Here is a 12135-nt window from a genome sequence, read left to right as displayed (position 1 = left end):
GCAAAAATGTGCTAAACTTTCCTAAAATACTTGTTTATAAGTGGACATAATTCACCATTTATTCTTTCTATTGCCTACACACAACCAAAATCCTGGAGGGAAAAATGAGGGAAATGCAGGGGAAAACAAAAACCAAACAACTCCAAACAGGAACTTTCAAAAGACAGGAATGCCAAACACTCCATGAGATCTAATTAGGATTTCATCCCCATGGATTCTGTGAGGTCTATGCTCATAATCTAAAGTAACACATCACAAGGTCAAAAAGAAAAGATCAGTTTGGCTTGGAAATGGGAACTAGGTGAAAGAAATGTTGTCTCTTCACAGTTTTCAGTTCCCCAAAATGCACACCATGATCTTCATGGAGAAGGAGCTCTCCAGAGCTCATTTCTCCTGTCATGGGTGAGTCTGTCACAAAGAAATACAGAATCGTGGAATTTCCTGAATTGGAAGGATCATTAAAGTTCAACTCCTGCTCCTGCACAGGACAGTCCTGAGAATCCCACTCTGTACCTGGGAGTTGTACATTTAATTAATGTAAACATTAATTAAACATTAATAACATAATGTAAACATTAACTGAGCTCTGGCAGCCCTGGGGCTGTGACCATTCCCTGGGGAGCTTGTTCAGTGCCCAAACATCCTCTGGGTGACAAACCATTCCTCATACCCAGCCTAAACCTTTCCTGGTACAGCTTCATGACATCCCACTGGTTCCCATCACTGCATGAATGCATGGGATCATTTCAGAGCAGAGAGAAAAAACCTGACACCCTGTGGACATCATCCATCCCAGCCTAGGGCAAGTAACTCATTACCTCAGGTATGCTACTGGAAAAGCAATAAAAACCCAACCAGGACTGACCAGGACTAGCAGGAAATAGTTGAACTAAAATTTAAAAGAAAACCAACAGAAAGTGTCAGGTCAGACTTTATAGATCTAAATTCCCTCTGCCCCACCAGCACTAACAGCCCTTCTCCAGAAGATGCCCAACACACATCTGCATTTTCACCTGCTATGCCACTTCTGTTCCTGCTCAGGGATGCAAGTGCAGGGTTTAAGGAAGGATCATACTGGAATAAGTTGGTCACTCTTGTTGACTGGTTCCCAAAAATCAGTGTCACGTCAACAGCAGCATCCTCTGATCCCTAGGGACAGAAAGAAAATGTCAGAGATAAGAATGAACTAATTTTAAAAATAAAAAAAATTATTCTCTATATTTCTGCATCTCCCATATATAAATCAGGCACATGGCACTGATAAAACTTTCACATACACCAGACTTTACTTAAATGTTTGCAGTTATATTGACTTTAAAGAGCATCTATGGAGATTTAGGAAGTTTAAAACAATCCCAGACTATGCAGATTTAGATTTCCTGTATCCATACAAGTACATAAAACTAGTAAATAAAATCCCAGACTTACTGGCATAGTTGCAGATTTAATTTGCAATATTCTTACTAAATTAAGGAGCTTGCTTTTTTTATTGGTTTTCATAAATCTCCTATAAATCTATTTTTAATTAAGCTGGTCTAATCTGTAAACTGGCCCATAGCCAAAATTTGGCAACTCTTTGCCCTTCCCCTAGTGTAGCTCAGGCCAGGAAAACACAGGAAAGCACATTGGCTTCTGACTGCTCCCCAAAATGTGGTTTCTTACCCGAGAAGGAACTTTACACTGAATTCTTGTTGAATTTCTGCCCTCCTCCAAAATTGGGCAAGGCTGGGATCCAAACAACACTGCATCTACTCCTTCCAGATTGGTCCCCCTGAGAGTCACTCTAAGTCCTCCTAAAACAAACAATTATTCCATGATATTCAACATGTAGGATAATTTAATATGCAAAGAATTCTTTGTTTATAGGTGACAACAAAAGGCAGTAGAGTCTCTCAGCTGAGCTGATGATCTGTTCCACCTTGCTTTGCCTGGCTCCCTCTTTTACACCAGAGATCCTTCTTTGATTCCCTATTGAATTTGAATTCCCTATTTGAATTTGAATTATTTGAACCCGAATTATTTGAATTCTCCTCCACGATACAGGACGACTGGGTTTGTTTCTCAGCTTATTTTTTAATGACATACTTATTTAAACCAGCAAGCCCTGGCCTGTGATCTCCCCCTTCAACAGATCCCCAGCCTGAGAACGAAATAAGGAAGGAAGGAAGGAGCACTAAGAATGGAAAATGAGCTTAACACAGCAGGTGCTCTCAGAGTTCAAACAGCTGCCAAGCTCCCTGCTGCCAGAAAAGCCTGTAGCATGTGTCTAGGAAATTTGGGGTAGAAAGGGGACTTGGCAGGGCTCAGGACCTGGAGCTGTGAGGGAAGTCACGGAGGGATTAGTTTTGTGGAGCTCTGAGCCAGCCCAGCTCTCCTTGTGCCAGCCTGAGCCTCTCCAGCCCCAAGTGGGATCATGCCCAGCACAAGTCAGACTTGAGCTTGATCTTTCTTCAGCATCCAGTTCCAGAGAGTGAAAGTGCCCCTTTGCTTTTCCAAGTGATTAGAAGGCTCAGGGATATTTCAAAGAGAAACAGGAAAGAGAACAGGAGTGGGCATTAATGGCAGTTCTAAGCTGGAGCTTGTGCTTTGATGCAATTAAAAAAAAAAAAACCTTAAAAAAAATGTTGCTTGAAACTCAGAGCTTTTTCTCTAGTTCTAAGCACTGCAGAGTTTTAGGATTATGGCTGAACAGACTGCTCAGACAGGTACTAATTAACACAGTGTTTATTTGTATTTATCAGCATGGTTATGTTGTAAACCTACTGAGCTCTTATCCCTCTTTTCATCTTGTGTGATGTAAGCAATCCTCTACATTAAAGTAATCACATAGTAATGATAAATTCCCTTGTAGCTTTCCTAAAATTACCTATTCCTGCTAATTCTTTAAACCACCAGAGAATTATAGAAGTTTAGTTTTGATTTCCTGTGCTGGCAGCAAATCCAGGCCAACAAGAGCAATCAGATACATTAACAGCAAGCTCCTGCTGTTCACAGGAGCATGGGAGTATCTTTAGAAAGGCATTCCATGCTTGTAGAGTCAGGTCATGGGGATCTCCCAGCATGGCACCACTGAGGCCAGGGATATTGTGACAAGAGGGAGCTGAAGCAGCAAAGTACAAGGTGCTTTGTTGCCTCCCCATCCTGTACCATTAAATTTGCACAGTCAGAAAGAGCAAGAAGTGAAAACTGAAGCCACTTCCTAATGGAAGAGTTGTCAGATAAGGAGCTTCAGATTTAGAGTTCAGAATCCACAAGTGTTGTGCAAAGACTGATGCTGTTAAGTTCTGATATCTACATTATATCCATGTGCAGTGAAATACTGCCTGTGTGCACTTTGCAATGAGATTGAAGAGAGGTATTTGAAATGGGAGAAATTAAAAACACAGATGGAAGCTGTAATTCTTTCCAATTATAAGTGTTGCAGGCACATGTAATGTAAGATAGCATTATACTTGCTTTCTTTTTAATGAGTGACAGATCACTGTAATTGGGAGGAGTGGATTTGCCAGCAAAGGAAAAGAGAAGCAAGGACCAAACACTAAAATTTGCCACTGCTGGATTGTTTTTAGAGTTGTTTGGAGATGTTTGGGTTTTCTATGAATTAAAAGTAATTCTTAAGCTTAGTGAGCCATGACCCTTTGCTTCAATGGGGCTGGGATTAACCAGAGATCAGCCATTTCACAGTTATAGAATCAAAGGATAATTTAGTCTGAAAAAACCCTCTAGGATCAATAAATCCAGCCAGTAGTCCAGCACTGCCATGCCCACCACTAACCCATGTCCTCAAGTGCCAGATCTACACATCTTTCAAATTCCTCTAGGCATGGTGACTCCAACCATGGGCAACCTGCTCCAGTGACTGGCAACCATTACACTGAAGAAATTTTCCTTAATACCCACTCTAATTAGGCCAGATTAATTCAGATACTACAAAGCTACATGGATATGAGAGGATGAGTATGAATCACTGATGATTTCCTGAAATGAATATATGGGCACTTGAAAATGTAATTCTCAAGCAAAACTACTCAGGAAACTGTGCAAAGAGCCAGAGATTCTGCCAATCTTTAGGTCATTTTTGAATGTGCTTTGGGGCACACATGGCGTGCCCAGCCTTAAAATTATTCACCAGTGAAAACCTTGTAAGCGAAAGTACAGAAGAACCAAAAGATGACAAGGACGAAGCAGGAAGCAGCTCCCTTGGGAGGTCCACACTCACACCTACCCATCTCTGCAGTGGAAGGAGGCTCCACAGCTGCCAGGGCTGGCTGGACTGTGAGGAAGATGCCTGGAGCTGTGGTGCTGCTGAGGGCCAGGCCGTGGGGCGTCACCCGCAGCGTGACCGCGTGCAGCCCGGCGCGCAGCCGCGGCACCCGGCACAGCACCTGCCTGTGGCTGGCACCTGAGACACGGCACGGCCTGCTGCCCACCTCCACCTGCTGCTGCTCCCCAAAGCCAGCTCCCCTGAGAGCCACTGCGGCCTGGGGCCCGTCACCTGCAGGAACAGAAGGGTGGAGGGGACACGTGGAGTTTGGCGCGGCAACGCCCAGGATTTAATTCCAGCCAGCGGTTAAACAGGACATCCTAAAAAACTGCACCACTGGTGACACCTCGTTGTTCCACAGAACAGCAATTCCTGCCTGCCCCTGAGCAGCTCTTACATTTTTCCTTAATTTTTTTATTTAAAATAACTTGAGCCAAGAGCTGCTTTTTGCTTCAGGCATCCAACCTGCCATTGTTTCTCACCCCTTTATATCTCTACCACAGAATCACAGAGTATTTAAGATTGGAAAAGATCTCTGAGATCACCATGTTCATCATCTCTCCAAATCCCACATCCACAAGCCTCCTGAGCCCTTCCAGGGACAGTGACTGCACCACTGCCCTGAGCACCCTGTTCCAGAGCCTGACAACCCACTCAATGAGGAATTTTTTTCTAATATCTATTCTAAACTCCTCCTGATCCACATTCAGGCCATTTCCTATCATCCCATTTCTTCATCCCTGGAAGAAGAGGCTAAGCCCCACCTGGCTGCCCCTCCTAGCAGGAGTTTTGGAGAGTGAAGATGTCACCCTGCACCTCCTTTTCTCCAGGCTCAGCCTCTCCAGTTGCCCCTCCCCAGAGATGTTTTCCAGACCCTCCCCAGCCCCACTGCCTTTCTCAGGACAAACTTATACACTCAGCATGTCTGGAACTGGAGCTGATCAGAAGCGACCCAAAAAAGTGCAGTTTCCATAAAATCAAAAATTTACAAAGGGCTACACAAATACATGAAATCACCCGGCAGGTCTTTCTCACAGAATTTTTGCCACTGTGTTCAGACACCAGGCCCTGTTACCTGATGAGTACTCCACATCTCTGACTATGGGTGTCAATTCCTGGCTGAACTGGAAAGAGCACGAGCCAGAACAGTTTGCAGGGACATCATTCACTGTCACCACCACCTGGGGACAGACCAGAGGGTTACCTTAAAGCTGGTAAGGAAACAGAGGGGTTTTCTAGAGCCACAGCTGGCTGACAGATGCTGGCAGCCACCCTGAGCTACTGAGAGCACTCAGTGCTAGGACAGAGCACAAACAGAGAGCTCTTCACCCTGCTGCAAATTTAACTGCAAATTCAAATAGCAAATTGCTAGGGGTCATCCAAGCCACAGCAGAGCAGTTTTGGATTCTGCATCTGCAGCCAATCTCCCACCATCCTGGAACCCTCAAATTCCTGTTCTTCCAGTCATCCATTGAAGATTGCTCTTGCCTTCCCCCATTTCTTCCATTTTTGCCTTGGGGATAAATTTATTATGCTTAAAGCACCCTGGAAGACTAATTAAAATGAAACCCACAATGTCACGCAGCCCTCAATTTGATTTTTTGCCCCTTCATGCTGAAGAAAAAAATTGGGCTGTGACTTTGATAGTCTAAAAGAGATATCAAGAAATATCCCTCCTGAGATCTTGATATTTTTGAAGAGTAAACTGGCAAAGGATAGGGCATAAAAGAGCCTTTCCTCTCTCTGCAGGTGTTAAAGGTGAGTTAAATTGTGCCAGGAGAGTACACCAATATCTGCAAAAAGCAAAGCTTCTCTCCCAAAGAAATGCAAGGAGCAGAGAGTTACAAAGTAGATATTAAAAGGACACTTTTACACTGCCAGAATAAAGCTCCAAAAATGACCAGAAAATCTGTTTGCTGCTGCTGCTCTTGTTTCACTTGGGCCATTTGAGGGTTTGTGCAGCATGGATGGAAAAGATGTCATGGGTGGCTGAGTCACTGGAAGAAGAGCAATTCTCCTGGCTGGGAAGCAGGCTCATGAAAAAGGCAGGATGACCTGGCCCCAGATATTGCACAGCTGGGCTTGGAGCACACCCAGCACCACCCTGTTATGGCCACAGTGTCTGTCTGTCTGTCTGCTGGAAACAAAGCCAGCAATTGCCACCATTCTGCAACATCTGAGAGCAGAGCTGGAAACACATTTGTCCATCCAGCAGACTGGAATGATTCCTCCTTCAGCCTGGAGCTCTCCTGTGTCTCTCTTCCCTCTTGGGGAATTGAGATCAAGAGAGGTTCAGGCTTTGCCCAACTCACAGGTGAGTATCCATCCCAGCTACCAACTCATTTATTTTGCCCATCAGGTGAATTGTGTAATTCCCAGTTTGGTGTCCAGCATCACAGAACCACCAAGGGTGGGAGTTCAGAGATTTTCATCCCTTGGTGACTATATTAAAAAAATAATATATCACCTTCCATCACCCATGACCACCATTCTCTCCACCTGCAACAGCTCTTGGAGGAAAGTCCTGCTCCACATCCAGGCAGCAGAATATGAGAAATTTATGGCACAGAACATCAGATTCCTGAAAGGATTTATTGGCAGAACAAGGTGCCCAAACACCTGTGAGGCTCCTGGAGCTACACAGCCCTGCTGAATCATGAAAAGTGTAGAGCACATCAACTCACCTGTGTTTGGTTATGGGGGGTGGCAAGCATGTCCCCAAATATTGGTCCAATAAACACACCCCCATCATAAACCACACGAGTAGAAACACTTGACTTCAGGCCAGTGAGGTTTTCAGAAGAGACCTGGCAAAGATCAAGGAATTTAAGTTTCTCATCCTTTTCTGTCCTGTGGTTCTGAATCAAAACAGAATCTTTACAAGCAAATAAGTCCTGAAGACTTCTCACTCTTTTTCCATTAATCATATCCCCACCTCTAAATCTTCATTACTCAAAATTTCAAAACATCTCCCTGTTCCCACCTACACCTTGCAGGTAAAGAGATGATAAAGAAATTCAGGAGTCAGGTTTGTAAATAAGCTTCTAATTCCCAATAATATAATTTAGATTTAGGCATGGAGAGATCTCAAAGACATGACTTTATGTGAACCACAGCCCTATGCATGAGCTGAAGATGTAACTCAAGCTTTTTTCACCCTCCAGGCCAACTTCTTGAGCACTAGAATTTGTTGAAAATAATATCACACTTTTAGGAGCTGGATATCCAAAGAAAATGTGTTTCCTTTTGAGGTAGGAAGCATCTCAGTCTGAGTCCTTACCCTAAAAGACCCTTCTGCTTGAAGCAAAACTAACATGACAGGTCTTGGGATGGGAGAGTGTAAAGTGAACCTTCACCTGAGAGTTATGAGGACCAGATATGAATGAAACCAGACAAAACAGTTTTCAGAAAAATAATTTCTTGGCAAATAAATGATGCCACAAATCTGTGATGTGCTTCAGTCACTATGCTGAAATATTAATGTAGATATAATGAAGATATAATGAAGATTTCATTTCAATATACCAGCTCCTTTGCTGTACAGAAATTACACTCAGATCTCCTGGTTTTGAATCACAGACTTGATATAATTTTTTCTCCTAAAACTGCTGTTTTTTCATCATTTGATCTGGAATTTGCTTTAGATGCTGTTCCAAATAGGAAGACTGCCTAGATTTCCACAGTGTCTTCATAAAAAAAAAAAAAAAACATTGTGAGAGGGAATCAGACAAGACCAAAGACATAAATGGGGATCAAAGTGGGGATTAGTAAAAGAAATTACTGTACACTGATAACATTGGGCAGGTCCCCAGCTGTTTTTTCCCAAGTCAGTGTCCAGACACTTTCATGGCACGAGCTGGAGTCTCTGGTCACAGTGAAGTCACTGGTGTTGAAGAAAGGAGCTGTAAAATTATCCACATTGTCCTGCAGAAGCCTGCGGAGCTGGGGGCCCGAGATGTGCACTGAAACATCTGCAAAAGACATCAGGGAGCAGTGATGTCTCCATTTCCAGGAGAGCACATCTGGCTGCTCCTAGGAAAGGAAGGGGTTTCATTATTAATGCAATGTCATGGTTCAAACCTCTGCCCCTGCCAAAAGAGTGAAATTTATTGTACCTTAAACAGCAAATAATCACAGAATTACAGAATAGAATCATAGAAGGATGTGGGCTGGGAAGGACCTTTAAAGGTCATCTAATCCCAGCAATGAACCCTAGACCAGGCTGCTCAAAGCCCCATCCAGCATGACCTCAAGTGTTTCCAGGGATGGGGCACCCACCACCTGTCTGGGCAACCTCTGTGTGTTGGGTTGTGACCAGGAATGTGTATTCTGTCCCCATCTGTTAAACCAGCTGGGGCAGTGACCCTGATCTCCTGGCACACATTATCTGCTCATGGGCCATCTTTAAACCAGCTGGGCAATCATCTTTATCTTTCCACAGCCCATCCTCCCTCCAGGAGATATCTCCTGTTCATGGCCAGTGAGTCCCAGGGCATGACTGATAAAATTCCATCATCCCACTGGGAGATGCTCCAGCCAGGGGAGGAGCCAAGCCTTTCCTACCCAGAGAAAAACTGAGATTTGGAACAGCAGAGCAGCCTTTTCCACTGGATTCCAGAGGAAAACTGGACCTTTCCACATCATCCCTGGAGCTTCAGAGGAAACTGCACCTTCTCCAGGAGCACTGCTCCAGCTGAACCACATCTGCCACTGCAGGAGGATGCAGCCACCATTGAATGGGACTGTGCCAACACCCTGACTGACTGACGGGTGTCAGCTTGGATTCTGACTCTGGCAGGGTTTGGGATTGTTCTTTGTAATACTGCATTTCTATTTTAATTTTCCTAGTAAGGAACTGTTATTCCTAATTCCCATATCTTTGCCTGAGAGCCCCTTAATTTTCAAAATTATAATAATTTGGAGGGAAGGGGTTTACATTCTCTATTTCAAAGAGAAGCTCCTGCCTTTATGGGCAGACACCTGTCCTTCAAACCAGGACACTCTGCCACTGTTTCCCTGTTGTTGGGTACTGCTGGGAGCCAGGGAAGCAGCTTGGATTTCTCATGCTGCTCAAGGAAAACATAAGATAACAATGATTAAGCACCTGCAAGGTGTGTGAGAGATGTGATATTTTCATGAAAGCATGTTTGCCAGGTGTATCACCTCCCTTGCACCAATGAAATTACTTCTATCCTTGCTACCACTAACTACTCTATAAAAGCTTAGTGTTTCTTTGAATAAATGAGCTTTTTGCTTTTCCATTGCACGAAGGAACTTTATTGCTATATCCTTTTTGCCACTCCCATAACCCAAATGCAACATTTCCCCAAGATCATCATAAAAAATTTCTTCCTCACATCTAATCTGAAGATTATTTAATAATGCTACTTAATAACCAACCTGTCCTTGAGCACACCCAGGGATGGAGCAGCCAAAACTTCTCTGGCCATTAATTCTTGCCTTTCCTGCTCAGGAATTCCAGGCCCTGCATCCTCCCTTACCTGGTATGACTGTGCTGCCCAAGTGGATGTGGAAGGTTCCTCCGAGAGGTGGGGATGACTTCTGCAGCCTCTGGATGCTGAGGCTGACTCTCACATCCTCCGTGGACACATGCAGGTGTCCGTGTTCCTGAGAGCCCTCCCCAAGCACTGCACCTCTGTGGGACAGACAGGGGGTCACAGGAGGGCAGCAGCACTGGAGACCCACATTCCTGACACCCCCAGGTGAGCCAACAGCTGAGGGACCTATGGGAACAACACTCCTGAAGAATCTAAGGGGAAGATGTCCCGACATAACAAAAAAAAAAAAAAAAACTGGATATTCTCAATTTCTAAATTTTTATCACTCTCTACAGCTCCCTGAAAGGTAGTATAATCAGGTGGGGTTGGTGTCTTTCTCCAGGCAACAACTGACAGAACCAAGGGCACAGCCTCAAGCTGCACCAAGGGAGATATAACTGGATATCAGGAAGAAGTTTTTCACAGAAAGAATAATAAAGTGTTGGAATGCTTTGCCTGGGGAGGTGGTGGAGTCACCATCCCTGGGTGTGTTTAAAAAACACATGGGGGATGTGGCAATTGGTGCCATGGTTTAATTGAGGTGTTGGGCTGGGTTGGACTTGATGACCTTGAAGGTCTCCTCCAACCTTGTGACTGTGTGAATTATGCACACAGCAGAAAATTATGGAAAATTACCTTTTTCAATTTATGATAGAAGAAATCATTTATATACTGGCAAGCACCAAGAAGTGCTACCCTAATACTAATATTTCTAAAGAAGTAGCCCAGTGCAGCCTGGACAGCATCTGCAACAGCACAGCAAAAATATTTCCTGCTTCACACTGTAATCTCCTTGAGTCCATGGAAATCTCAAATCCCCTGAATTACAACGAGATTTATATTGTACCACCATTTAGTTTGGAAAAGACCCCTAAAATCAAGCCTAATCTTTAACCCAGCATTACCAGGTCCTTCATTAAACCATTCTCCCAGACACCACATCTCCATTGGAGTAATTTGAGTTCACCCAAAGTCCAGTTTCTAAAAGTTGAAATGTTTTTCTCCTTCACCACTAAAATCCTCATTTTTCAAAGGAGCCTCTCTGTGGTACAATGATGCCATCGTGTGTCAAGTGTCTGGATAACAAGTGGCTTCTGCAGAGCAAATTCCCACTAAACAAAACCAAAAAGGGTCATTGAGCCCTTTTACAGCTGGTAACAAGATTTTAGCCAATATTCCTGTTCTGGCAGGAATAGGAGTTGTATTGGATTAAATCACAGCCAGTGTTCAGGAAGAGAAAGAGTCAGGTTTATTCTGAAGATGTTCAAAGACAGTGCTCAGCCCACCCATTTTAAACCTTGTGCTGATCCTGTTTTCCTCTGATATCTTCCTCTGTGAGGTGGAAAAGCCCACCTGTGCCAAGCACCCTTTTTTATCCTGGTGAGAGGTACTGTGATCAAATCACCTCTTAATGCTTGTTTTTATTGCCTAAACAGGTGGAGCTTCTAAATCTTCCTCTCTAGGCATTTTCATCAGCTCCATAATCATATTCACAGCATTTTTTCCCATTTTTTTCTAAATTTATTAGAAAAATACAGCCATCAGTCTTATTAGCAGCATTCCAGTGTCAGTGTCAGTTTACTCCACATGGGAGTAAAAATCTTCCCTCTTCCTATTATTTGCACCTCTGGTTACACATCTCAGCCACCACAAATGTCCCCCTGTATTCTCATTCCTCATTCATATACATATATGTTAAGGTACTACATTTGACTCTACAGCCCAACTTTTACAGGACTTATTTTCTGCCAGAACAAACCTTTAATGTTACAGTCTCTGACCTAGTTATAGTCCATGGCTCTGATTGCTCTGATTGTTGGGAAGAACAGAAACCTCATCTTGGCAAACAAGGACACCTGAGGCAGAATTCCAGCGGGAATTGGTGTCATTAACAGCGTTTTGGAGACACCTCTGGATGATCTCCATCCACTGTTCCAGAAGGGTTTGGATTTCCTCCCAGCCCCACATCACAGCTTGGTGACCCACGGATATCTGACACCCCAAATTATGTCAAACCTCTTGAGCAGCTCCTGTTTTCAGCAGCTGAACCCAGCTCCAGGTACACTGGGGGAAGTGTGAGAGATGTTAGAGGGTGTTGAGATGAGCTGCTTGCTGTCCCTACCTTGGGGACAGGAGGGGCAGGCTGGCCCCACAGCCAGAAATCCTCCAGGACACGTTGTAGGTGGGAGGAGACCCCTCCACTGACACTGCTTCAATTATCCTCCCCCCTGGCCTGGGGGGTTTGGGGTCTCTCTGAGAAACTGAAATAAAAAACACAAACTTCCATTAGAGAGAGGAGAGCAGAGGGGGTAT

General features: G+C 44.1%; 1 protein-coding gene across 1 annotated transcript in view; it reads right to left on the bottom strand.

The window, feature by feature from the left end:
* The window catches only part of PKHD1 (PKHD1 ciliary IPT domain containing fibrocystin/polyductin), a 233032-nt gene that overhangs the window by 197369 nt on the left and 23528 nt on the right, over window positions 1-12135 (bottom strand). The window contains exons 22-29 of the mRNA XM_056488194.1: window positions 11945-12083; window positions 9766-9920; window positions 8051-8235; window positions 6949-7071; window positions 5340-5445; window positions 4226-4495; window positions 1663-1793; window positions 1014-1149 (exon numbers count right to left, since the gene is read on the bottom strand). Coding sequence (XP_056344169.1) covers window positions 1014-1149; window positions 1663-1793; window positions 4226-4495; window positions 5340-5445; window positions 6949-7071; window positions 8051-8235; window positions 9766-9920; window positions 11945-12083 — 1245 coding nt within the window. The remainder of the gene's footprint in view (window positions 1-1013; window positions 1150-1662; window positions 1794-4225; window positions 4496-5339; window positions 5446-6948; window positions 7072-8050; window positions 8236-9765; window positions 9921-11944; window positions 12084-12135) is intronic.

The sequence above is a fragment of the Oenanthe melanoleuca genome, chromosome 3 (genome assembly GCF_029582105.1).
Source record: "Oenanthe melanoleuca isolate GR-GAL-2019-014 chromosome 3, OMel1.0, whole genome shotgun sequence".
Classification (NCBI taxonomy): domain Eukaryota; kingdom Metazoa; phylum Chordata; class Aves; order Passeriformes; family Muscicapidae; genus Oenanthe; species Oenanthe melanoleuca.
Note: the sequence above shows the minus strand (reverse complement) of the source record. Positions and strands in the feature narration are given on the sequence as shown.